The sequence below is a fragment of the Siniperca chuatsi genome, linkage group LG3 (assembly GCF_020085105.1).
Source record: "Siniperca chuatsi isolate FFG_IHB_CAS linkage group LG3, ASM2008510v1, whole genome shotgun sequence".
NCBI classification, from domain to species: Eukaryota; Metazoa; Chordata; class Actinopteri; order Centrarchiformes; family Sinipercidae; genus Siniperca; species Siniperca chuatsi.
In genome coordinates, this window is record NC_058044.1 from 1,112,971 (window position 1) to 1,140,969 (window position 27,999).

The 27,999-nt window shown below is 43.4% G+C and overlaps 4 protein-coding genes across 11 annotated transcripts in view; all 4 read left to right on the top strand.

Annotated features, from left to right (window-relative positions):
• The window catches only part of LOC122873083 (E3 ubiquitin-protein ligase Midline-1-like), a 243,179-nt gene extending 240,374 nt beyond the window's left edge, over nt 1–2,805 (top strand). For both annotated transcript variants that reach the window (XM_044189405.1, XM_044189406.1), the window contains exons 5-6: nt 1,456–1,502; nt 1,738–2,805. In XM_044189405.1, the coding sequence (XP_044045340.1) occupies nt 1,456–1,502; nt 1,738–2,273 (583 nt within the window). In that variant the 3' untranslated portion in view covers nt 2,274–2,805. The remainder of the gene's footprint in view (nt 1–1,455; nt 1,503–1,737) is intronic.
• LOC122873026 (NACHT, LRR and PYD domains-containing protein 12-like) overlaps nt 1–27,999 on the top strand; it is a 657,912-nt gene that overhangs the window by 263,797 nt on the left and 366,116 nt on the right. The window lies entirely within an intron of this gene.
• LOC122873028 (NACHT, LRR and PYD domains-containing protein 12-like) overlaps nt 1–27,999 on the top strand; it is a 1,034,258-nt gene that overhangs the window by 66,440 nt on the left and 939,819 nt on the right. The window lies entirely within an intron of this gene.
• tpcn3 (two pore segment channel 3) lies at nt 3,828–27,999 on the top strand. Of its 3 annotated transcripts, XM_044189336.1 has the most exons (20): nt 3,828–4,097; nt 5,405–5,487; nt 6,021–6,135; nt 6,425–6,553; nt 8,099–8,215; nt 9,350–9,468; nt 10,167–10,268; nt 10,925–11,051; nt 11,802–12,009; nt 15,986–16,130; nt 16,568–16,753; nt 17,735–17,764; nt 20,096–20,160; nt 21,385–21,472; nt 21,790–21,859; nt 22,430–22,649; nt 23,856–23,946; nt 24,125–24,238; nt 26,733–26,845; nt 27,670–27,999. In XM_044189336.1, the coding sequence occupies exons 1-20, from the start codon at nt 4,005–4,007 to the stop codon at nt 27,801–27,803; spliced, it is 2,349 nt and encodes a 782-aa protein (XP_044045271.1). In that variant the 5' UTR covers nt 3,828–4,004; the 3' UTR covers nt 27,804–27,999. The 3 variants fall into 3 exon arrangements, with proteins under 3 accessions (XP_044045271.1, XP_044045272.1, XP_044045273.1); XM_044189337.1 differs by lacking the exon at nt 17,735–17,764; XM_044189338.1 differs by lacking the exon at nt 10,167–10,268.

Genomic DNA, 27,999 nt, shown 5'->3' on the forward strand with positions numbered 1-27,999 from the left:
TTAACATATTTGTTTGATCAACACAACAAACGTTAAGTTAACCGCTCCTACAACCTCTACCACAGCTTCTTTGTCCACTGCAAATGACATCACCGGGAAAGTTATGTCAGTCACTGCTGATTGGTCAGAGCAAAATAACCTCCCTCCAAAACAGAAAACAGCTGACATGAACACGACGTCACACTGAACAATGAAGAGAAGTAAAATGAACATTCATGTTCTGATTATCAGGCTGAGGAGGTCTGAGACTTTAATCAACACTTGATACTTATGATTGTCTATTCTGTCCACACGACATCTATTTCCTGTCTGTCCGTCCTGAAGAGGGATCCCTCCCATGTTATGGCGTTATATTTGTGCCTCATTCCTGAGCGAGCAATGGGACATTTGGAGCACAGAAAAATATATTTTGCAAGACTACACCGTCTTATTTCAACCACATAAATTATATTTTGAAGACAACACTCTCTCTCTCAACCTCTGTGCTTGACACAGCCTTACAATGTGCAACAAAATCAACCAATTGGAGAAGGTAAACTCTCGTTGGCTGTTTCATCTCAAATTTGCAAATCCCACTATGGCAAAGGCATGACCCGCCCTACTGTTCCTCTGGTTGGCCATTCCAGGCCTCTGCTAAACGCTAACCTGCTAGCCTAGCTATGATGCTAACCGGCACTACGAAGTAGACAGGCCCAGGAGGAGAACGACTCACATCTTTGTTTCCGTAGCACCAAAGCAGCAGAGAGAAGCTCCATGAACTGGCGTAGAGGCTGAGAGAGACGATGTGAGCAAGTGAGCAGCAGTCTTCCAGTGCACCGAGCAAGAATTTGAGGGCATATGAGTAAAACTGAGTGAGAGGGCTTATTATTGCACCTTAATATGGATAACAGCAAACATGCAAATACATTTACTGAGCACAGAATAGATTTTTGTTTGCTCAAACGGAATAATTTTTTTGCTTGTGAATAATTTCTCTTCAAAATATATTTTTCTGTTCTCCAAATCTCCCATTGCTCGGTGAAGACTGGTGAGAAGAGCCGGGCAGATATGCTGTCAGGTGTGATTGTGGATGGAGAGCAGGTGTGTCAGTTGTTGATTGGCAGTTCCTCAGAGGCCACGCCCCACACACACACACACACACACACAGGAGGAGAACCAACAGGGGTGAAACAGACAGAAACATTAGGACCATCGACACTATAAATTATATTTTTATCTTTTTTCCTTTCAGTATTTTACTACCTCCAGTTTTTTTGGATGTTTCCTTTTTCTGACCTTTTTATTATTTGATTGTTTTCTTCTGAATATTTTATGTAAAGTTAATTGAGTCTGTGTATGAAATGTGTTTTATAAACGCAGCTGTTTTGTCTTAATGGTGGATCTGAGTGAAGGTTTATGAAGATCATTGATGAGGAAGCTTCTGAAGGTTCATCCTGACTCTGTTTCTTCCTCCAGGTTGGAACATGGTGGAGAGCAGAGGCTGAAACCTGGTCTGAGGAAGTGTAAGTGTGTGTTCACTTTGATTCATGAAAACAAGGCAGCACATGTTAAAGTAGTTTAAATCAAAAGCTTGTGTATCTGCATTCAATTCTCAGTTTGAAAGAAGATCCAAAAAGATGAGTCACTCTGAAGTTTTGATCTAATTAACAGTCAGTCTGTTAATAAAGCAACAAATAAACCCATCAGCTGTGTTAGATGATAAACTGCTGCTGTATTGTGTCTTGTTCTCTCCATCAGATGCCTGTGAACTCACACTGGACACAAACACAGTACACAGAAACCTCAAACTGTCTGACGACAACAGGAAGGTGACATTAGTGAGAGAGAAGCTGCCATATCCTGATCATCCAGAGAGGTTTGACCACTATTATCAGCTGCTGTGTAGAAATGGTCTGACTGGTCGCTGTTACTGGGAGGTCGAGTGGGAAGGAAGGGTTGATATATCAGTGAGTTACAGAGGAATCAGAAGGAGTGGAAACAGTGATGACTGCAGGTTTGGAGGAAATAATCAGTCCTGGAGTCTGATGTGCTCTGATGATGGTGGTTACTCTGTCTGGCACAATAACAGAAGAACAGTCCTCTCCTCCTCCTCCATCTCTCACAGAGCAGCAGTGTATGTGGACTGTCCTGCTGGCACTCTGTCCTTCTACAGAGTCTCCTCTGACACACTGATCCACCTCCACACCTTCAACACCACATTCACTGAACCTCTTTATCCTGGCTTTGGTTTCTGGTTTTGGTCTGGTTCCTCAGTGTCTCTGTGTTCACTGTAGGAGGGAGAGTCTCCTCCTGTTAGAGAAACACTCACACTGCTGACAAACACACCATCTTTCTGTAAGTCATACTGACTCATAATCATAAGAGAACATCTTCTCTTTTTCGTTAAATGAGATGAGTTTTTATTATTCATGACGTTGATCATTAAAGGTTGAAATGTTTCTTTATTTGAGTTATTTCCAGTACATTTCTAGTAAATGTCTGTATGTGAATGGATGGATGGGAGTGTCAGTGTTCAGGGATATAAGAACCATGTTGATGCGACATTCTGAGTCTTTATACTCTCAACAAATGGACTGATAGTAGGGAACATAAAACTAATAACATAAAAGATAGAATTATATGTATTTAGTCACTCCAGCTGTTTTAAATCTCCATTTGGGTTGAATAAGTTCAGAGTTGTTAGTACCACACTTCCCATCATGCTTTGGGTGATGCAAACAGGAGTCAGACCAGACTGAGTCCACATTAAAAGATCCCCTCCAGACATTTTTTAAAACACATAAAAATAAATCTGCTTTAAATATTTTCTGTCTGATAGAGTTTTTCCACATTGTTCTCCTTTATTGAAAAATCTGTGAATATGCAAATGTGTTGGACACAAGATGTCTCCTACGTCCATTCTCATGTGAGCTGGAGGCTTCAGGTTTCCACATCACCTGCTGAGCCCCGGGAGTGCAGGAGGGTCCTCGCAGCTGATCTTTTCTGTTGTAGATGTTGGTGGAGTTCAGATTGTTATATTGGTCTGTGTGAGTGGGTTTCTTGTACACTGTGGTCTTTATGCTTCTGTCAGCCTTCAAATGAACATGAAGTATCTAGAAACAGCAGCTCATCATCCTCTTCCTGAGCTCTCGTGAACCTGATGAAGATTAAAGCGTCAGTACTGGAGCAGTGTCGTTTGGTGACGTCACTGCAGCCTGTATCTGAGCAGTTCATTTTATTGCTGTCCTCCCTCTGCTTCCGCTCTCCTGTGAGTCACATGACGCCTCGTGCTGCCTTCACCGTCTCTGATTAAAGTCGGAAAAACGAGCTTCATTCAGGCAAACAGGAGAAACCGTCTGAAAAGAAATTAAAAAAGACAAAAAGTCTCCACAAAAAACAAAACAAAATGTAAATAATTAAATAGCACATAGAATAAAATAAAGAAGAATAGTGATGAAATATTAGAGGAAAGAATAGATGTAATAATTCCCAGAATCTACAAGCTCCACTGTTTTCAGTTTCTAGACTTTATTTCCTCACAAAGTTGTTAGTTGTAATGTTTCTTTCCTTGTTCTTGCGCGTGTTGTCAGTTTGTGTTGTGTCAGGTGTCTAAATTAATTTCTCTTTTTCAAACTAGAAGCTTTAATATGTTACAACCCTGCGGGTCGGGGCCCCTGAGTGGTCACGAGGTAAACCTGAGGGGTCGCAGAAGGAATTAAAAAATGCAGAATTATAGTTTCTGGATTTAGAAATGCTCCACGTCACTGGCCGCTCTCCTCCGCGGTTCCTCCGGGCCCTGAAGGCGGCGGGAGTCCCGGTTTGAGCTGAGGACAGGCAGCAGCTGAGTCAGTTCGGAGGCGGGGGTCACCGTGTGCACGCGCAGCATGTGATGCGGATCCTCGGAGATGGACGCTCCGCGGTGACGTTTACAGCAGAGCCGACAAGGGTGGACCTCTGTCCCGCAGAGACACAAACTGGGAGGCTGCGCTAAGGGGGCTGTCTGAAGACCTGAGACGGTTGGAGAGATGTCCGAGCCAGAGAAGAGCGGGGACGTCCCCGAGCCTGCAGGACAAGGAAACACTCTTCCCCGCGGAGGGAATCCTGCGAAGAGCCCACAGGTGAGTGAGTCTGTCCTCACGTGACGGCAGGAAGCTGGTGGACTTGAGTCCGTTTTGCCTCAGAAGTCAGTCCCGCAGTGATCCCAAAGTGTCGGCCATAGACTCTGCTCGGGTCCGTCTCCGCCTGCACAGAGAAAGAGGGACTCTGAGTCTTTTACTGTAACACAGGTCAGTCATTAACAGACCGTTCGAGTCCTCAGCCTGCCTGCAGGACAGACAGAGTCCTGCGGACACCTGGACACAGAAGCACCAGAGGAAACCTGAAATAATGAATTGATTATGAAGAAAGTTTTTCTGTCAGTCAGTTAACAGTTTGAGCTCATCACAGCTCTGCCTCCATGAAGCGGGACGGGTTTGGATTCAGCTGTGGAATTATTATCATTATTATTATTATTATTATTATTATTGTTGTTGTTGTGTACTGTAGTTGCAATTCCTTCGGAATAAAGAAACACTCAAGGCAATCACTCGTCTTTCTGTAGGTTTACTTCGAGCGTCTGCAGACGGACTCACAGCAGCAGAAACATACATCAGTATAATCTGCTCTGAATGAGTCCAGAGGAAAAGGAGCATCAGTTATTTATCCGGTCTTCAGGGTCGGGCTCCTCAGCCCGGGGAGACGAGTGTCCCTGAAGTCTGGACACAACAGTCTCTAGGATGTTTTGTAGTTCCATGTCATCATTATCAGTGTGCTGTTCTCATCTCGCAGTCCAAACAATCATACACAGATGAAGTATTGACGCCAAACAATTCTAATAACATCTGTATGTTATTATATCAGAGAGTCTGTTTGTTCTTGCCGTTACAGAAGCTTTATCAGTATCAAGTGCTGCACGTCTGCCGAGTGTATATTTCTGGGTTTTCAGAAGTGATTTAAAGGAAGACGCACCATCAGGCAGGTTGTTCCAGTATCCTGAGCAAAGCCTCCTTTTTAATAAAGGAATACATGATGATGATGATGATGATGATGACGACGACCTGCACCTCAGCATGAGAACATGCAGCAGGTCCCTCCTGAGGCCTCAGGCTGTGTGTTTTCAGCAGCTTCCTGCAGTCACAGACCGTGTGTGATGGATTCAGTGTCTTTAAAACTGCAAACCGACTGGATTCTCGTAATATTCCTGACATGGCAGAAGCCGTGTTGGCTGAACTTAATTGCTAATATGAAATTCAGTATGTTTGTCGTGTTTTTGATGGAGGTGGTAGTTGGTGGTCTTGGGTCTGATGTGGTCTGTGTGGGGGTCTGCAGGAGCTCTCTCAGCCTGACGTTAGAAAGTAAAGACAGCTGTGTCGTCTGCGTGTTTCAGGACTTTGACCTGGCTGCCATCTACGTGTCAGACGCTCAGTACAACAGGAACATCTACTTCGACACGTCGCCGCAGGCTGTGAGGTGAGTATCGCAGCTGATGGATCCTCATCGCCGTCCCGAAACTGTTAAAACACATCAGTGCACCACGAACACACACACTGTAGTTTATTCTGACTCCGCCCCACACACACCGTCCTGCTGCCCCAAACACTCACTACAGCCCCACATGTGGATTCATCCGCCGCTGGAAATAGTCCCCAACAGATGCTCTGTTTCCTCCTGTTTGATAAAAACTACAGCGAGCAGCTGTTTGAGGAAACTACTGAGCCTTTTAAACAGGAAACTATGTTTTTAAAGATCTTCAGCAGGAACCAATGGGCTCGCAGCTGAGAGCCGCAGGCAGGAAGTACTGAGGGACGCACTGACACGTTGCTGGTTTGAGGCTGAACATATAGAATAACAGCAGCTGTATATGTCAGTAAAGCGGCATCTTTTGGCTTCTTCTACAACATGTGACCTTCCAGTTGCAGGATGATCTGTCGCCCTGCATGAGTTCACAGTTAGGTGTGTGTGTGTGTGTGTGTGTGTGTGTGTGTGTGTGTGTGTGTGGTCAGACTGTATCTGCGCTACAACCACTGGCTCTCTCAGGTGCTCCTCTACTTCTTTATCCTGGTCGATCTGTCTCTGGCGATCTTCGAGGAACCGGCCGTCCTCCCTCTGCCTACATGGGTAAGATGGCCGCCACTGTCTGACGCACAAACACTGTCCCCGTTTCATACTTCCTCTTTTGTTATGGGCACAAAAAATCAGAAACCAGCATCTTATGTGGCCGTCACTGTCTGAACTCTAACATTTAGTTTAAAGACTGAGCAGGATTTAAAGTCACCGACTACAACACAAACGGCCTCACAGGAAGCAGTAAAACCAGTTTAAACCAGTACCACAGACCAGGAACCAGTGACCAGAGACCAGTGTGTTAAAATCTGATGCATCAACAGTGTGTGTGTTGTGTTTTCAGGCCACCATGCTGGTGGAGCTGCTCTGTCTGCTCGTCTTCACCATTAGACTCGTTCACTACGCCAAAGTGATCCCTCGAGACAAGTTCTGGAAAGATCCCAAAAACATCTGCATCATCGTCATCCTCATGGTAGGAGGGGCTTATCGACAGTCATCAGTCTGGTGGGAGGGTTAGGGTTAGGGTGACATGGGTGTGTTAAAAGACCAACCAGTTTGTCCCAGTGGCCACTCGCGGTACTGCAACGCAAAAATCCCCTGCAGCCCGAAAAGCATTTTCCTCATAGACCAAACTGGAACCAGACCAAACTGGGACCAGACCAACTGGAACCACACCAACTGGAACCAGAACAAACCGGGACCAGACCAAACTGGAACCAGACCAACTGGAACCAGACCAAACTGGAACCAGAACAAACTGGGACCAGACCAACTGGAACCACACCAACTGGAACCAGAACAAACTGGGACCAGATCAACTGGAACCAGACCAAACTGGAACCAGACCAAACTGGAACCAGAACAAACTGGGACCAGAACACACTGGGACCAGACCAAACTGGGACCAGAATAACTGGAACCAGACCAAACTGGGACCAGACCAAACAGAACCAGACCAACTGACAGCTGTGGAAGTAAAGAGGAGGCTGTCAGTACCAAAAAATACAAAGTAAAGTGAATTATACATTACAGGTTAACGAACAAGCTAACAAAAATGTGCGGATGGATTTGTCCGTGCCGCTTTCTGGTGTGAACAGGACTTTAGTCAGCCAATCAAATGCCTGTCTTGCGTATGGCGTCAGTTTAACTGCGCTGGAAACACATTGAAGGCCGACGTTAACTGTATCACAGCGTTTCCTTAACGCATGTCTGTCAGAACCATTAGACCCAGACAAAACCAGGTTCAGGGTCTTTCAGAGCCGGGTCCCATTTTATCTGTAAAGGCTCACGTCCAGTTGCCGGACGAGGTTATGTCCTGGTGACGGTTGGTGAGACGTACAGTTTGGCCCCCCTACACTTCCTGGTTTTTGGTGTGAAAGCTGAGCAGAGTTCCTGTCAGAGAGAGAATGTGCTGAGGAGACTTTCTGTCTGTTATTGTGAAACAACCTTTAGCCGCAGATGTTTCCTCGTCAGCACCTTTTTAAAGCAGGAAGACTTCCCGGTGACTCATTTACTGAGGCAACCAATCACGTCAGGATGCATGAAATACTGCTGCTGAGCTCTTTAATAACCCTCTCTGACTGTCAGAGGAGGCTGGGAGCAGGGATGTGACTGAAGTCCGGGTGGATGAGCTCCACTGAGGCTGCTCGCTGCTGTTTTCTTCCACGATGTCGCCCCTGTTCCCTCTTCCAGTTGCTTTTAAGTTTCCTTTCCGTTTCCTGTTTTGTCTCTTGACTTCCAGTTGCAGTTTCTTCAGTAAATATAAGTGAAGAGGTCCTGATCTGTTCACACAGCCTGAAATCTGAATCCCCCTAACTTGTGTATTGGACAGTACTTGGGACGTTTCACAGTACAGACTGAGAAATGCGAGCTAACCTTTCAGATATGATGAGAAACTGAGATGTGCTTTACTACATTTTATTTAATTTTGTACTATATTTTCTAAAATCAGTGAAAGTCTATTAAACATTAAAATCATTTGCAAGTGTTTGACTTTGTTCTTCTGTGTCTCATCCAGCTCACTCTGGTCGATATGGCCATCTACGGAGCGCTGAAAGCTACAAACTGTTACGCTCTCCGCTGGTCCAGAGTCCTGCGCCCGCTGCTATTGGTCAACGTCACAGAGGGACGGCAGGTAACGGCCCGCCGGGCTCACCTGCCCGAACCTGCAGTCAGCAGCCGATGTTGGCTTCATGGTTTTGTTTTTGTCCTTCGCTGTATCACTGATGGTCAGATAACCAGGGGATGTCTGGGCTTCCTGCTCCTCAGAGGATGAACCCTGTAGATTTGAATGACTCCATGATGTTTCCTGTAGCGCCCCCTTCAGGACAAACTGCACATGTTTAGCTCCCTTTGGTCAAACGGTAGAAAGAGAAATACTGTTAATAGACTTCATTCTCCCAGTGATAGTGTGTTTGTGACTCTGAGGCCATTTGGTTCCTGATCTGAGATGATGTTCTGCCTTATAACTAATCATGACAGTGGAACTGAAAAGATTCTGCTTTGACTGACTGGATGCTTTCTGAAATATTCTCTTTTTGTTTTTTGACACTAATCATTAACCTGAGTCGGTGACCAAATGTCACTTTACATTGATAAATAAATATTGAAAGAAAATCAAATTCCCTACATTGATTCTGAAGATTCTCACACCAGAAGACTTTGCCTCCAAATCCAGTTTAATAATTGCGGCAGTTTCCACATGAATATTTTTTCTGATACATTATATTACTGACTAGGGCTGCACGACATGGTAAAAAAATCATGTTGCGATTATTCTGACAGATTGCGATATGATTCACGATTAGTGGGAATGATCACTTTTGCATCACTTTCTTTCTCTGAAAAAACGATTAAAATCACGATGCTGTTCATTTGTTGGGTCTGTACCAAACATCCGGTTCTCCAGATGTGGCGGCCCGGCGTCTCTGCACCTCCACAGTTCTGCGTCACAAAGCTGTTCGCCACATTTGACCTTATTTCGGTGAATTGTGCGGTGCTGTTCGTGCCGGACGGCCGGCCGGCCTCCGTGTGCCGGCGTCTGTCCTGTAATCTCTGGATCAAGAGTGCGAGCCGCTGAACTCTGCTGTTTAAACTTCCTGCTGCTAAACGAGGAAATGTTTGACTCTCTGAGCTGATGGCGCCTGAACGCATCATTAGTTAGTGTCTGTGTGGCCGAGGACGGAGCGTCCGTGTCCTCGGGGAGGACGGGCAGCTTCAGACGGCTCCTAAACTCTGTGCTTTTGTTTGTTTGTTTGTTTGTGTTCAGCTCCGCAGAGCGTTCAGAAGCATCCGGAACGCTCTGCCTCAGATCTTCTACGTCTTCCTGCTCTTCATGTTCAGCCTCCTCATCTTCTCCCTCATGGCCCTCAAGCTGCTGGGCAAACGGTGAGCCGACCTTCTCCGACTCGTTTATAATCGGACATGTCAGCACGCGCAGGACGCACAAGCTGCAACCAATCGATTAATAGATGAATTGTTTCAGCTGTATTTTGCACACATTATCTAATTATTATTATTATTATTGTTACTAATTATTATTAATAACTGTTATATTAGTTGTTGTGCTGAGCTGATGCTTTCTGATGAATAATGTTGTATTTATTTGCATCTTTACTACACAGAGCCCTTATCTAAAGGCCCTGAAGCTTAGATAAGGATTTTATCTTAAATCTTGACTCCTAAATAAACAACTTTATTCTATTTTAACCCAAAAAAACAAGCCGAGGTTTCGGCAGGGTTTGTTTCAGCCCTGAGTCTTACCTGCAGTCCTCCTTTCAGCCTGGGAAGCCCTCGCTGTATGAGTGTTAACATTTTCATCGACTCGTTTCTTCTCTGATCTGAATTCAAACTGATTCACGTCAGAGTGAAACTGTAAAGAGGGTCTGAAGGCGAGAGGATATTCGTCCTGTAAGTTTAATACATTGTGATGTAATACCCGACTGTACACTGTGTGTGTGTGTGTGTGTTGTTATGTGTGTAGAACAGCTTTTGCACGATGATTTTTGTGGATTTTTCAGACGTAAAACAGAGAAAGTGTTTGCTAGCCTCCTTCAGACTGACTGATGTGCGTGTTTTCTGTGCAGAGGTCTGAAGACCATAAATGGATCTCCGTACTTCACCGACTACCTGGAGATCGTCTTCGATCTGTACGTCCTCGTCACCACGGCCAACAGCCCCGACGTCATGTAAGACTTTAATAAAACACCAGTGCCGTGTCATCACTGATCTGAAGTCAGATTTGATGATGTGCGTCTGACTCAACACTGGACCAGTTTAAACTGAGCCCTGCTGACCTCTGACCTCTGACCTCCTCAGTACATTTCAGTTATAGAGTTGAAGAGTTTCCCTTCGGGGATCAATAAAGTATTTCAGTTATCTTGAATTTTGAAATCGTTCAAAACATTTACACGTTCTGTGAAACATTTTTATTTCCAATAAAAAGGAGGACGTTGGTGACGCACCTGAAACTTTTTACACATGAAATTTAATAGAATTATTTTCAAACTTATAATTTTTTATTAATTTTTCCATTCATTCCTTTTGACAAAAAAATCATCAACCACCTTCACATCATGGCGCCGTTACAGCAGCCATTTTGATTTTTAAGATGTTAGTTTCCTTTCTGTGAGGATGATTTATGACGACTTTTGTATTTGTATTTAACATTTAATCCTTTTTATTTAGTAATTTAAGTAACTCTGTTTCATGTATCCACCAAACCACATTCATATATCTGCAGTCAGATAACATCACCTCGCTTTCCGCACAAAAGAAGAAGTGACTCTTTCAAAAACATGTATCTGTGTGCATGCACGTTTTGTTTTCTGCTTTTCGTTGGCAGGATGCCGGCGTACAACGCCAGCTTAGGGTTCACCATCTTCTTCATCTTGTACATCCTCATCAACACCTACATCTTCATGTCCGTCTTCTTGGCCGTCGTCTACAACAACTACAAAAAATACCTGAAGGTACGACGGGGTGATCGAGTCTGAAATGGTCAGCAGAAATGAACTAAACTAAGCTCCTCCAGAAGTTAAATAGAAAATAAAAGCCATTCAGTGCTTTATAAACCAACAGCAGTATTTTAAAATCAGTTCTTTGACAGGAAGCCGGTGTAAAGACCTCAGAACTGGACTGATGTGATCCGCTTTCTTGGTCTTAGCGAGGACGCGAGCTGCAGCGCCCTGAATCAGCTGCAGCTGTCTGAGCGAGTTTTTCTGTAAAGACTCGTTACAGTAGTCGGGTCGACTGAATATAAAGCCCTGGGTACGGTGGCCCTGAGGTGCACAAACACATCAAAAATACAATCCGCAAAAGTGTAAACAAATGACATTTATTAAACAAACAAAACAGGAAACATTTTTTAAAATGTTGTGATTTTTATTTTTTTATTTTTTGTTGTTAGTCTTAAAAAAGTTATTTATTTATTTATTTATTTATATATATATATATAATTTAAAACATTTTGATTTTGTAAGAAGAAATCTTTCTTTTCTTTTTTTTCTTATTTTGGGCAGATAGATATCTGTCTGCGGAACAAGAACGACAAACAAACAGCTTCCAGCTCAGAAACAAAAACCCTGGAGACGTTTTTATCTCCTGATTCGATCGGCTGTGTTCGGCCAATAAATGAATGAAGACTCATCAGCTGATCAATAAATCTTTGTAATCGTCTCTCTGTATGACTTCAACAAGTTCTGGTTCTGTGTGTCCACCAGGAGGAGGTACAGCAGATGGTGAGGGCCAAAAGGCACAAGATGGTGCGAGCGTTCGCCGTGCTGCAGGAGCAGCGGGTCGAGGGCGGGGGCCCGGTGGTGACCCAGGCTAACTGGAACCAAATGGTCCGACTGGTCCAGCCCAACATGAGCAACGCCCACAGAGAGCTGCTGTGGAGCGTCTCCGACGACAAGAACCAGGGCTACATCGGTGCGACACACACACACACACACTTGTACTCCTGTCTTTGTGAGGACCGTCATTGACATAGCCCAGGGCTGTTCAATTACAGATTCAACTGGGCCAGATTTTAAAACCAGGAAATGTAGCCGGGCCGGACATCTTCAGCAGCCTATTTAAAACCTTTTTGAGTTTTTGGTAATGACACATTTTAAACAAATACAAATGAATGTAGTAAAAAATAGCAGGCGTTTTGGAGATGGCAGTAAAATAAGTACTCGCCAGTCCAGGCGGCGTTAAACTGACAGTTTTCACTGTCAAATCTACGTTTCAGGGTTGGCAGAGACATATTTTCAGCAGAGCACTTCCTGCTTGTGACTGACAGCCAGATGTGTTGAGGAGCTGCTCAGCTGGTCGGAGCTCACATGAGGAAACGCTGATGTGTGAAAGATGTGATTGGCGCTGTCGCTACATCCGTAAACACCCTGCCCGATCGGTACTGAGCATGTGCAGCTGTCGGCTGCTGCTGGGCCAGATGTGGCCCGCGGGCCGCCAACTGAGTAGGCCTGCCCTAGCCCCTGACCTTAACCATCACAAATAAGTGCCTAACCCTTCAAACAGCCCTTTGAAGTTGTGAGGGCCAAAATGTCCTCACTTTCCAAAAATGTCCTCACTCTGTAGGTAAAAACACGCAGTCAACAGCAGCGTGCTGCCCTGACTTTCATCTCTCAGGCTACACACAGGCTGCCCTAGCTGATTGGCGAAGGTTGTTGGAACCTGAAAGGAATACCTGCAGACACTTCTCAGGGCTTGTAATTGAACTAACTGTTTTATGTATCCATTAAACCACATTCACGTATCTGCTGCCTGCAGTCAGAGAGCGGGGAAGAAGCTTCCCACAGAAAGAAGGAAGTGACTCTTTCAGAAACATTTATCTGTGTATCTGCTGCCTGCACATTTCTGAAACCAAACCTACGACCTCAGCTGTGTGGAAAGTGTTCTGCTTTATATTCATTTATTCATCCACGAAGAGAGAGAGAGAGAAAACATGAATACCAGACGGAAAAGACGCGTTTCTCTCTCTGCCTGTTCAACTTGTGCTGCTGCCTTCGCGTTCATCTGACGGCGTTCAGTTCAGACCGTGTCCGACTGCCGCGGTGACTTCTATGTAAAAGTGACTCGGGTGTTTAATCAGACGTGAGACAGACATGTTAAACCGCCATCAGATCCATGTAGAGGGGATTAATACAGCAGAAACTACAGAAGCAGTGAAGTCAAGAAAAAGGGTTTAAAGTTTCAGGCTGCGCGGCAAACTGTAACCGACGGAAATGTAATGATGCCGCCATTTTATTCCTTTGTAGACCGATTGTTTTAACCCGAAACATTATTGCCGTAGAGCTCACACAACACCTAAAACACAGCAGTGCCTTTGCTTTCGTTTCCAAAGAATATCACATTTATTTAAATTATTTACTACATTATTAGTTAATAATTCACAAGAATTCGATGCAGCTCTGTCATTATTATATAAATATAAATTTAATACATTTAAATGTGTGATTTAAAGGAAGCTTAAACACACCAAATCACATAAATGTAAGGTTTTTACCTCCATGCTTTATTTCTCTTTGTGAACATTACTTTGAGCTCTTCTTGCTTCGCAAAGAGAAGGCGGAGAAACTGGGCGAGCGAGGCCTCAGAGGCCTCCGTTCTGCACCGTCACGACCACAGCGGCCTTCTGCACCGTCACTATCTTCACACTCATCTTCCTCACGGAGGAAGTCAAACTCTGTTTCATCATCGAGGTCAACTTTAATCCGAGAAAAACTCTTGATGCAACTGAGCAGACGGAGAAAACAGTTTGTTCCACGAGTCGTTTGTCACAGAACAAGTTTCATTCATTCATTAAAGAACACACACACATTAAATAACACACACACATTAAAGAACACACACACATTAAATAACACACACAGTAAAGAACACACACACATTAAACTCAAACTTTATAAAGCACTTTCAACACCACAAGTGGAACCAAAGTGCTGTACACAAAATATAAATAAGAAACAGAAAAACAGAAAACAAACATATGGCATACACACCTACAAAGCATTGTCAAAAGCTAAAGAAAACAGATAAGTTTTAAGCGCACTCTGAAAAACACCCAATGAAGGACGAGTTTTTAGAGACAGAGGAAGGTCGTTCCACAGCCTCGGAGCTGCGACAGAAAACGCCCGATCACGTTTACATTTTAGACGCGTACGTGGAACCACAAGAAGCAACTGATCATTTGAGCGCAGAGATCTGCTGGATCGACAGCGGCTGATTAAATCAGTAACATACTCAGGGGCTAGGCCATGCAGAGACTTAAAAACGTACAACAGTTCTTTGTATTGAATTCTGTATCGTATGGGTAACCAATGTAGTTTAATTAAAACCGGAGTAATGTGTTCTCTCTTCTTAGTACCTGTTAAAAGTCTAACAGCTGAGTTCTGAACAAGCTGCAAACGGGAGAGAGAAGCCTGACTCACACCCAAATACAATACATTACAATAATCCAAACGTGAAGACACAAAGGCATGAACAACCTTCTCCATATCATTAAAAGTAAGAATAGATTTCAATTTAGATATTAATCTAAGATGGAAGAAACTATTCTTAACAACAGCATTGATTTGCTGCTCAAATTTGAGCTCAGAGTCAAAAATGACACCAAGGTTCCTCACGCTAGACAGTTTTTTCCCAGGAAACAACCCCAGGCAGTCAACATCCACACACCCCTTATTTCCAAATAAAATGATCTCAGTCTTATCCTCATTTAATTGGAGAAAGTTATTTGCAAGCCAGCACTTAACTTCTGCCAAACATGCATGAAGAGACTGAATGGCACTTTTATGCCCATGTTTCAGTGGTACATAAATTTGAGAATCATCTGCATAAAGATGATACTGAATCCCGAATTTCTCAAAAATAGAACCTAGAGGGAGCATATAAAGGGAAAATAAAATTGGTCCCAGTATTGAAGAACTCACACATTAAAAAACACACACATGGACGTTAGATGGACACACTCACTGTTAGCCTGCAGATCAGCTGGTGCATTTACTGAAGTTCTGCACTTGAGTACAAATTAAAGGTACTTGTTGCTAATTTATACTTCTACTACATTTCATTTCAGAGGGAAAAGTTGTACTTTTTACTTCCCCACATTTATTTTACAGCTATAGTTATAAATTTCATTACAGATTAAGATTACAAAATAGTTAAATTAGCTCCGCCTCCTGAAATGCTGCTTACATATTAATGCATCAGTATTCCAGTAATATAGTAGAAGAAGAAGACTCTGTATCTGGAAGTGTTTTTTGTATTTTATCTATTAAGAGTTCCATAGATATTCTGTGTTCAGTATTCTTTTTCATTTTTTTTTTTCAGCCTTTCGTTGTGTCTGCAGCCTTCACCTATAAGAAAGGGCCGCCTGTCAGTTACCTGACAGGCAAAACCCAGGGCCACACAATCCTCTAATGCAGCTTCATTACTGTGGGCACTCGGTCAACGCGTTGATCAGCTCCTCTCTCGTCTCGCTTAGAGTTTCGTGACACTGAAACAATAAAAGTTGGAAATGAGCCTTTCGGCTAACACTGGCGCGTTAACGTTGGTGATGATCAATCTGCATCTTCCTGAAAATTAAAACAAAAACATCCACGGAACTGGTCCCTGCTTATTACGGGGATTTCTCGGCTGTTTGAGAGAAACTTCTGAAATCTCAGACTTTCCGAGTTGAAAAGGAGAACCTGAACGCAGCCGTAGATGCAGCTGGGTGTCGGTCCACTTCACGGTTTCATCTCAGTCGAATCTGAATGTGTGCAGGAGATGAAACAAACATGCTGCCCCCTAGTGGAAGCATCAGCGTTGTTTTTCCCCAAACAGAAACTTTCGCCCTCAGAAGCGTTTGAGACGTCCATCATTCATTCGACGCTTGTTATTCTACCTCTTTGACTGACAGGTAAGGTGCCATTCGTCCAGCTGGCCGACCTCCTGAACATCGAGGTGATCACGGTCAAGTCAAGACCACACCCCCTCCACAGCATGTGCCCCGCCATCTACCTGTCGGCGCCCAGCCGCCTCCTCTGCCGATTGGTCCAGCACCGGTGAGACAGACGGAAGCAACGGGACATTCAGTTTGTCTGTGTTATAGTATATTTTATATTTTGCTTATCGTAGTGCAGAGTTGTGCAAACCATCGTCCACAATGTGTCGTCATTCTCTACGTAGCCGGTATTTAGTTTCCTCAATAAGAAAAAGGCCGTAAAGTGTAGGATTCAGTTATCCGGAGTTACTGGATTGTTTTGACTTGCAGGTGAGCTGATTGGCTCTTTATTAACTCAAAATCTGCTTTTAAAAGTTCGTCATCGTTGTTTGTTTCTAAAGCACTGACGTTAGCAGACCTCTAACGCCTCTCAGACCTAAACCCGAGGAGTCCTAAAGTCACTGACGTTATGTTTAGGAGCTTCTCCTGACGCGCCAGTTCAGGACATTTAGTGAATATGAACCCTGACCTGCAGAGACCTGTGTGTGTGTGTTTCAGGGCCTTTGTGATTGTGTATGACCTGATCATCCTGGTGAACGCCGTGTTCATCGGTCTGGATGAGCAGAATCAGATGATCGCTAACTCCGAGTGGGTGTTTCTGGCTCTCTACCTGCTGGAGATCCTGCTGAAGCTCTACGTGTTCGAGCCCAGAGCCTTCTTCTCCAGACACAGCTTCTGGAACTGGTGAGGACGAGCTGACGTGCACCATCCTCACCTCGCGTCACGTTTACAGCCACAATGTTTGTCCCAAATAACCAAAGGGTCCTGGGTAACGCTGCAGTTTGTCTCCAGGCGGCTGGAGATAAAGTTCATCAAGTGTTTATGTGGCTGAGGCTCCAGACTCCCGAGTGTGTCACCGTCTGATTGGTCTCAGATATCACATGATGCTTGAGTTGCTCTGTGGAAACGTGTTTATATTCCTCAGTTCATTCTTCAGGCGTCCAAACTCGCAGTGCTGCACACCTGAAAGTGTGTGAAGCTCAGAAACCAATCACACTGAATCATTCCTATTCATTATTTGGTTGGCCTGGAAGTCATTTAAATATTATAATTAATATTATAAAGAATTCGGTCTAGACCTGCTCTATAGGAAAAGCGCAATGAGATAACTTCTGTTATGAACTGGCGCTGTATAAATAAAATTTAATTGAATATCGAGTCTGGAATCCGCCTGTAAAATAAACACCATGTTTAAGATGTTAACAGGCTGCTGAAACCCCAAAGGTCATGACCTCAGTGTGCTCATCTGCAGCCCTGAATGGGTTAAAGGTCAAACCTCAAGTTGAAAAGAAATTAAATTCTTGTCAAATTTATTGATGCAAACCCACTTTTTTTTTTTGTTCACATTCAACAATACTTCATTAATTACCGTTCATGAATTTCTCGAGCTGTTTGGGACGTATTTATCTAACGAGATCATCCCACAGATTTATTCCTCCTCATGGTCTGCTTTATGAAATCATATTTACATGATCTTGGGACAATTTAAGAGTTTTGATTGTGACTGAAGAGAATGTGTATAATTTAGTACAAAATAACAATCTATATTTGTCTGAAAGTGTTTTGCAGAATCTCCTCTAACATGAGAAGAAACTTTTGCTGATAAAACTTGTAATGAAAACATTTCCAAATCTAAAACAAATGAGTCACGTTCATTTCACACAGCCCATCTGCATCCCAGATTATCAGTACGAGGTATGTGACACATGTTTCAGTTACATTATCTGCTGCTTCCTTTATCTTCAGTCGTACGCCTGTAAGCGCTTGGAACAGCTCACTGATGCTTGAAGTGGCAATTTAATTGATTTATTGTTTGTTGGTTTTTTACCTTTTTTAGGGAGTAAAACAGCTTCTGAATTATGGAGTTGGTTTAGTGCCAAAAAGTCTGAAAGTAAAAACTCTAAAAATAGTTTACAAAAAATTCAACTGTAAAAGCCAAAAAAATGAGAAACCTAAACTGTGCACAAACTAAAAAATACTGACGCTGCCTCAGGGGCTTAACGCCTCGGGGGCGTGACGCCTCGGGGGCGTAACACCTCAGGAAAGTAACGCCTCGGGGGCGTAACTCCTCGGGGGCGTAACGCCTCAGGAAAGTAACTCCTCGGGGGCGTGACGCCTCGGGGGCGTGACGCCTCGGGGGCGTAACACCTCAGGAAAGTAACGCCTCGGGGGCGTAACTCCTCGGGGGCGTAACGCCTCAGGAAAGTAACTCCTCGGGGGCGTAACGCCTCGGGGGCGTAACACCTCAGGAAAGTAACGCCTCGGGGGCGTAACTCCTCGGGGGCGTAACGCCTCAGGAAAGTAGCGCCTCGGGGGCGTAATGCCTCGGGGGAGTAACGCCTCAGAAAAGTAACGCCTCAGAAAAGTAACGCCTCGGGGGCGTAACGCCTCGGGGGAGTAACGCCTCAGGAAGTAACTCCTCGGGGGCGTAACGCCTCGGGGGCGTAACGCCTCAGGGGCGCCCCTCGCCTTCAGATGTTGTTCTCTGTGTTTTGGCAGTTTTGATCTGAGAGGTAGAAACAGTAACTGAAGCTGTAATGAACATTTCTAGTCACTCGAGATCCCTGCCAGGACATCAGTTTTTCAGTTTTTTCTTTCAGACACTCAGTAGCCACTTTATTAGGTACACCTGTACAATCTAATGCAGTCCAATACAACAGCACGGACATAACATCTGTCTTTAAGTGGTGTTCTGTTGTTTTCTGTCCTCCCTGCTAACATACAGGAGGGGGTCAGAATATTAGAAACACCTCTGAACATTATGCACTCCAGTACAACACTAACTATGAGCTCAATGCTAAAACAGAACTGAAATAACTTTGACAGTGTCAACAAAAACTGAACCCAGGCTTCATAAAAGACTTCAGAACAGGTGTATTGTGTTAGATTATACAGGTGTACCTAATAAAGTGGCCACTGAGTGTATTCAACTCTGAGCCATCTGAAACTCTTTTGCTGCAGCTGTTGACGTTGTTTTCTTGTTTTCATTGGCAGTTTTGCTTTTTACAGTTGTGCGCCCCCTGCTGGAGAGCAGTGCAGCTGCAGTGACAGGCAGAGATGTTGTGACGTTCACTGCACATGCTCAGTAGTGTTTCTCCCACTCGACCCATTTACTTTACGTTCGGACGTCACGCTCATGAAAATCGCTTTTCTAGGCTCTGGGAAAGTTTTACAAATATAAAACCTCCATGTGTTAAAAATATATAATACAAAGAGTAATAACTGAGCTTCCAGCGTAGAATACCCAAAGGTAAATGGTAAATTTACTGTACTTGTATAGTGCCTTTGTAGTCTTTCGACCACTCAAAGCGCTTCACACATTACATATCGCATTCACCCCATTCCCACACTGATGGCAGGACTGCTCATCAGTACAAAGAAACAAATTAATCATTCACACCGAAGGCACAGCCCTCGTGAGCAATTTGGGGTTCAGTGTCTTGCCCAAGGACACTTCGACATGTGGGCTGAGGGAAGCCGGGATCAGACCTTCCGATTGGTGGATGACCCACTCTACCACTAAGCCACAGCTACCCACAAAAGTAGCACCTTTGGGTATTCAGCGTTGGAAATACACGACTTTGGTTTAGCACCACAACAAAATACTGGGAAGGCGCATCCTTTCAAAGATCTAACTACTAATAACTGAGCTTGTTTGTAGTTGGAGGCATCTTGTCAATAGTTTTACTGACACTTCTTTTATAATGGAGGTCTGTGGGGGAAAATGCTTCTTGGGCTGCAGGAGATTTAGTCATTGCAATACCGTGAGCGACCACTAGGGTAAACTGACAGCGAGGCAGAGTGGCGGCGCCGTATCCAGCTTTATTAACACATCCGTGGTATGTTTTTGTTGTTCAACATGTCGGTGATGTCAGACTGACCTCATGTCAACACACACGGGGTGAAAAACAATCTGCTTTATTTACAGCTAACGCTGGTTTTGCTTTCAGCATCATCGCTGTTGAAGAAAAGTCTTTACGTTCAACTTGAAATGTTTGTTTTCTAACGTTTGTTTTCTCTTTTCAGGTTTGACACCATCATCGTCGTCTCTGCTCTCATCGCCACAATCCTCAACTCCACCATGAAATCATGTAAATGCTGTTTTTTTATTTCTGTTTAAACTCATGACAGTTCAGCTGTGTGTAGCTTTGAAACAGGTCAGCGTAGACGCCAGAGTCACAAAGATCGAATGTATTGCTGAAACAACCTGTGTAGCTGGAGGGGCGTGGCCCCCTGGGCCATCTGTGATGCTGACACTCGATCTTGAGCTCGGGGGATTTGTGGTGAACATTTTCACTGTTTTCTGATATTTTGTAGACTCAAAAATGATCAACAGACTAATCTAAATAATTGATAGTTAGCACTGTTTGTCCTCAAGGACTACTTGTACTGTAAAGTATGTGTGCTTGCATGTGTGTAACATGCAAGTGTGCTGATATTTTACTGCCACTACAGTTGTACTAAATGATATCATACACTCACTGGTTTGACTTTCTAAAATGTTTGATACTGTTGACCTGCATTTTACTTAACAAACTACAGTCTTGGTTTGGATGCTTTTGCTCAGAACTGGTTTCATGCATATTTGACTGTAGAACACAGACGATCTGTACAGATGGTCTCAAAACAACCTCCCTTGGGATAAAAAAGGGGGTACCACAATGGGTCTGTACTGGGTCCTTTACTATTTACACTCTTCATTAACAATATTATCACTCCAACACAGACTTATGATACCCACTTCTATGCAGATGACATAGTCTTGTGTGTGTTTGGCTCCTCTTCACCTCACACAAGATTACAATCTGCCTTCAGATCTCTGCAGAATCTCAAGCTTGTACTGAATGCTGACAAGCATTCAGTATAATAAAATGCTGTTTTATTCTCAGGAACCCATAATTCCAGTTCACATCTCCCTGCCATCCACACACTTAATGGCATTTGAATTTAAATTGTCCATTCTTATATATAATACCTGGGAAGTTGGTTGCACAGCAGACTAATTTTTAAACAGCATGTGGAGCAACTGGCACGGAAACTAAAGATGATGATGATCTTGAGGACAAGAAAATGATTGTAGGCTACAGTCAATCAGTCGCTCTACCTTTTTAAACAACCTGATGCAGTTTATCGTGCGTTTCATAACTCAAAGTGTGTACATGTGTATGACTATGTTTGGGAATACATGTCGAGGCATAATTGTATATTTGTTTCTGTGACCACGTGTTCTTGTGATATTTGAGCTGTGAAAACAAATTTCCCTTCTGAGACGATAAATCTAGTCTTTCTAAATAATTATTCCCATCTTGTTGTAGTGGAGGATTACACCACCCGTCAGATCCTGGACATCGTCTTCATCCTGCGAGTCCTTAGACTGATCCGGGTGGTGGACAGCATCAAAAGGTTTGATCTTTAACTGCACTTTTGACTGATTCAATTATTTATACTATCAAAAACATACTTGTCTCTGATTAGCTGGCAGGTGTCTACCTCAAACATGGTTGTAGTCCTCAATGATTGCCCAAGCTACATATATTAACCTGTACGTAACCATGGCAATAATTGGACAAGTGGGATGGACTTATTTTTAGACAACAGGACACCTTGTTATGTGTCATCACCTACTGGTCTGTCGATTGGTCCATATTTGTACATACCGTAGTTGTGTTTTATGTCCGAATGTGTTGCTTTACTAACGATGATGACTAATTCCCTGTTAGGTTTCGTGCCATCATCAACACCCTGATCAGGATTGGACCAGCGATCCTCACATTTGGACAGCTGATCATTGTAAGTTTCTGATAGCGGATTGCCTGTTGAAATATATTGTCAGGCATCTAAAAGTGGCATCGCTGCGGTTCTGTGAGGCTGTACTTACACACAGTGGTACTTTGAGCTTAATCTAACGTTAGCATGCTGATGTTTAGCAGGTATAATGTTTATCATGTTCACCATCTTAATTTAGTGTCTTAGCATGCTAACATTAGCTAATTAGCAGTAAACACAAAGTACAGCTGAGGCTGATGGGAGCGTCATCAGTTCTGCAGGTGTTTGGTCATAAAGTGTTGGACACGTTAACATGTCGACCTGATGGTGGCGCTAGATGGAAAGTCAGAGGATCAGCAGAGTTATTACAGTTCATCCTGAGGGGAGCATGAACGATGAAGCACATTTCATCACAATCCATCCAACAGTTGTTGAGATGTTTCAGTCTGAACCAAAGTGGAGGACCGACTGACCAACATAGAGCCGTGCAGCTAACGTGGCTAATAACTTGAGTTAGCATCAGAATCAGAAAAACTTGGTATTATTGCATCCTGGTAGTAAAGCTGGCTCTGACCAGATCGTCGTCCTCCTCAGGTGGTGTACTACATCTTTGCCATGGTGGGGATGGAGCTGTTCAAAGGGAAGGTGAAGTTTTACGAGGAGGACTCCACCGACCCGGAGAAGGCGTACTGTGGAAACCCTCTGCTGAAAGGAACGGCATTTGCAGAGCTCAACTACTGCAAGAACAACTTCAACAACGTGGTTTCCTCCTTCATCCTGCTGGTGGAGCTCACTGTGGTCAACCAGTGGCACGATATCCTTTACCTGAACGCCTCACACACGGGGAGTGGAAACAAAACCCCGCTTCTGTTGCCTTACTGGTGACGGCCCTGCCATGTTTACTGGGTTTTATCTCATGTAGCTGCTGTCAGTCACCATCTCCGGGTCCTCGCTTCACCTGAAGATGGTTTATCACTCTCTGACTCACAGACATTTCACCTGATCTAAACACTATCTGCTGATCACTGTTCAATCATTGCAATTCTAAAATACTTAGAAGAGCATCAACTTTATTTTAAGAGCAAGTACATCACTGCTGTTGTGGAATTAATGCAGCTAGCTAGTGAAGTAATCTGTGCTGTCGTAGCAGCAGATAACTCTCAGTAGTATGGAAGCAAAGAAAGGCCATAACTGAATGCCTAACTGTGAGATATAATCACAATTAAATACCGCAGAATTTATAACATTGAAATGTTTTACTTTGAAAAACATCTTTCTGAATTATGTGATTTGCATTTCCTCCAGTAAGTGATTTCAAGTCATCAAATTTTTTAAACTGTTACACTCAGATAATTTTAATGTCTAAAAATTCAAAGTCAAGTTAAAAAAAAAGAGTTGATGAAATTCAGATTAGTTTAAGCTTTTCTTTGCTTCCATACAGCAGCAAGCATTATCATTTTAACATTATTCAGCATCTAAATATAACTGGTTTTGATCCCTGAAGGTAATTTAAGTACTCTGATCTTTTACTTAAGTAAAAGTAGAAATACCACAATGTAAAATTACTCTTTTAAAAGTAAAAGTAATTCATTCAAAAAATGTACTTGAAGTAAAAGTACAAAAGTATCAGCATCAAAATATAGTTAAAGTACCGAAAGTAAAAGTACTCATTATGCAGAATGGCCCGTTTCAGAATAAGAATAAATATTTTATTATTGGATTTTAATAATAATTTATATAGTCACTAAAGTTATCATATAAATGTAGTGGAGTAAAAAAGTTTAATATTTCCCTCAGAAATGTAGTGAAGTAGCGTCAAAACTGAATATACTTTAGTTACTTTCCACAACTGTTTAAGACTGTAATGTTTTAAAATGTTGCAAAAAGATGATTTCAGTCATCTTTAAATTTCCGTCGTGTACGAAATAACCAACTTTACACTCAAACAGGATCTTCTGAAGTTAAAGAATCTTCGGTCAGATTCAGGTTTGTGTTTCTGTGATTCCTTAACGCGACTCACTGCTCAGCAGCGGCTTCGCCTCCGTCACCTACATGTCAGCCAGGATCTTCTTCGTCCTCTTCCACATCGTGGTCGTCATCATCATCATCAAGTAAGATTTGACTGAGACGAAGAAGCACTCGTGTTTAGATTCTGTGTGACTCACACTCTGCGAGGAAATTATTTCAATTAAATTTCCGTTCACAGTGTCCGTGTATATGATGCCCTCCCCTAATCATGTGTCCCCGCTGTGGTCAGCTGATGACGCATCACTTCCTGTTGTCTTTCAGTATTTTCGTGGCGTTCGTCCTCGAGGCGTTCTTCGTGGAGTACTCGGTGGATAAGAGCGACCTGCAGACGTCTCTGGAGAGGAAGATCGAGGAACTGGAGCTGGCTGTTGAACAGTACGTTACCATGACAACCAGGACCTGTCACTCAACCGCTAACATGTTGACACACACACACACACACACACACACACACACACGAACAGTATAACTGCAGTACGTACACCCATTACTGTGGGAAGAGGTCGTTATATTGAAGTGTTTTCAAACGTCCTCCTTCACATTACTGATGAGTATTTTCAAAAGCCATCAGACTCTCAGATGTCAGAGCTTCCGTGAATGCACCACTTTTTAAAACAGTCCCTGCTTGCAACTGCATCACCACACTATTATAAATTACAAATTAAAATATTAAATTATTATTTTAATAGAAATGAACTTAAACCAAAAGCTGCCTGGCAGGAAGGAAAGAAATCTAAACACTGACTTTGGGAAGTGATGCAATGAAAACAGGATGAACATAAAAAAAATCCCTGTTGTGGTTCTTTTTAAAGCACTTCAGCGTTTTAGAGTCTGAATAGCTTTTACAGTCCAACATGTACGACAACATGGACAATACATCTAACATTTAAAGCAGCTGATCCCAACCTTTCTGTCTTCTGTGACCCCTTAAACCAAAACCATGTCTTTTCAAGGTGAAATGATCCAATAATTCACAAGAACAAAGCAAAGCTTTGAGGAAACCAGAGATATGTTTGTTCTCAGCTCTTATATCCTGTTAATTCCCCAGTGACCCCTCAGGTTTGTCTTTGTCCCCTGGTGGGGGTCCCAGCCCCACGTTGAGGCCGATCTGGTTTAGATTATACAGGGAGTGCAGAATTATTAGGCAAATGAGTATTTTGACCACATCATCCTCGTTATGCATGTTGTCTTACTCCAAGCTGTATAGGCTGGAAAGCCTACTACCAATTAAGCATATTAGGTGATGTGCATCTCTGTAATGAGAAGGGGTGTGGTCTAATGACATCAACACCCTATATCAGGTGTGCATAATTATTAGGCAACTTCCTTTCCTTTGGCAAAATGGGTCAAAAGAAGGACTTGACAGGCTCAGAAAAGTCAAAAATAGTGAGATATATTGCAGAGGGATGCAGCAGTCTTAAAATAGCCAAGCTTCTGAAGCGTGATCATCGAACAATCAAGCGTTTCATTCAAAATAGTCAACAGGGTCGCAAGAAGCGTGTGGAAAAACCAAGGCGCAAAATAACTGCCCGTGAACTGAGAAAAGTCAAGCGTGCAGCTGCCAAGATGCCACTTGCCACCAGTTTGGCCATATTTCAGAGCTGCAACATCACTGGAGTGCCCAAAAGCACAAGGTGTGCAATACTCAGAGACATGGCCAAGGTAAGACAGGCAGAAAGTCGACCGCCACTGAACAAGACACACAAGCTGAAACGTCAAGACTGGGCCAAGAAATATCTCAAGACTGATTTTTCTAAGGTTTTATGGACTGATGAAATGAGAGTGAGTCTTGATGGGCCAGATGGATGGGCCCGTGGCTGGATTGGTAAAGGGCAGAGAGCTCCAGTCCGACTCAGACGCCAGCAAGGTGGAGGTGGAGTACTGGTTTGGGCTGGTATCATCAAAGATGAGCTTGTGGGGCCTTTTCGGGTTGAGGATGGAGTCAAGCTCAACTCCCAGTCCTACTGCCAGTTTCTGGAAGACACCTTCTTCAAGCAGTGGTACAGGAAGAAGTCTGCATCCTTCAAGAAAAACATGATTTTCATGCAGGACAATGCTCCATCACACGCGTCCAAGTACTCCACAGCGTGGCTGGCAAGAAAGGGTATAAAAGAAGAAAATCTAATGATACGGCCTCCTTGTTCACCTGATCTGAACCCCATTGAGAACCTGTGGTCCATCATCAAATGTGCGATTTACAAGGAGGGAAAACAGTACACCTCTCTGAACAGTGTCTGGGAGGCTGTGGTTGCTGCTGCACGCAATGTTGATGGTGAACAGATCAAAACACTGACAGAATCCATGGATGGCAGGCTTTTGAGTGTCCTTGCAAAGAAAGGTGGCTATATTGGTCACTGATTTGTTTTTGTTTGGTTTTTGAATGTCAGAAATGTATATTTGTGAATGTTGAGATGTTATATTGGTTTCACTGGTAAAAATAAATAATTGAAATGGGTATAAATTTGTTTTTTGTTAAGTTGCCTAATAATTATGCACACCTGATATAGGGTGTTGATGTCATTAGACCACACCCCTTCTCATTACAGAGATGCACATCACCTAATATGCTTAATTGGTAGTAGGCTTTCCAGCCTATACAGCTTGGAGTAAGACAACATGCATAACGAGGATGATGTGGTCAAAATACTCATTTGCCTAATAATTCTGCACTCCCTGTAGAGCATGCTGTAATGGTTTACAGTCAGATGGGATTGTTTAAAGATGCCTCTTTCTCTCTTTCTCAGCTGATAAGTATTGATGTTTTATGCTGCTGTCTGATTGGTCCATGGCCTGAACACGTTTATTGTTTATGAAACTGCATTAAACAGCTAAACATGTTTCATAATCGTCCGTGGTGTTTGTCCACCAGGGAGAAGTTGGAGGATAACTTGGTGAACGCCATGGAAACCATCGACAACGACCAGGGAACCAGCCAATCAGCGAACACCAAACCCGCCCTGATGTTTAAAATCGCTTCAAAAAGTAAGAAACGCTCACAGCTGCAGGCGGCAGTTAACAGAGTACAAGTGGAGGAAAGACGTTTCCAGGATAAAAACCCGTCAAACACAACGAGACGGCCGGACTTGTGTTTCGTTACAGAACAACAAACTGAATTAAAAGACAAAATGCGATTGGCCACCGGATTTGGTAAATGTTTCGAAAGTCAAGCCGCCATCACTGCGGTTCTGCTTTTTGCCAAGAAATCTGTCGCAGCATCCTGTCGAAGAGTTACACGTTGAAATAAAACGTGTGGTTTTCAGGAACGCTCAGTCCAGTTTCAGACAAGCTGCGTCTCCCCCTCTGCAGCAGTTCGTCTGTCACGTCAGTGTGAACGCGTTCGCTCTGGTTCTGCAGGAACCGTCGATGCAGAAGTCCGTTGTTCGTCTGGAACAGTGTGACGGGTTCCTTTTGTCCCTCGACAGCTTTCAGACCACAAGTCAAAGTTTTCTAAACTAAAACGGGTAAATTTGGCATTTTGAGTCGTCCTTTCACCGGCAGCAGACCGGCTATAGAAACACGACGGATTTCTGTGCGACGCCCCCTATAGGTCCACGCTGTGTTGTTTATGCGACATTAAGGAACATTTTTAATTGTTTTGTGAAAATCGTTTTCCGAGCGTTATCACGTGTCGAAACTTGATGTTAGATTTAGTTAAATAAATTCAACAAAGTAAAATAACTTCAAAATCTGCGTAATCCAGAAAAGGTGTTTGAATAGAGACCGAAAGGATGCCGGCCACTCTGTCGATCACAGTATTGATCGTCAGTATCGGTGATGTTGCTGATTGTGTGTGTATTTCCTGTCAGGATATCGGACGGTGGACGCTCTGCTGCAGCGGATGTTCGAGGCCGATCTCGACCCCGAAGACTTCGCGGAGAACGACGATCCCGAAGCTCAGAACAACGGCAGCTTTGTGAACCCGACGTTCAGCCCTGTATAAACGTTTCTGTACGAATATTTACGACGGGAACCAGAATCTGTCATTTCTATAGTCTCACACTCCGGATCACCTCACGTGTTTGAATCTGATGTCGATCCAGTGCAACGTGTCAACGGTTATTTTTATATTTCTGTCCTGTAGCTCTTTGTAGAAACACAGGAAATCAGTATTTTCACATAAAGAAAATTTACACCGA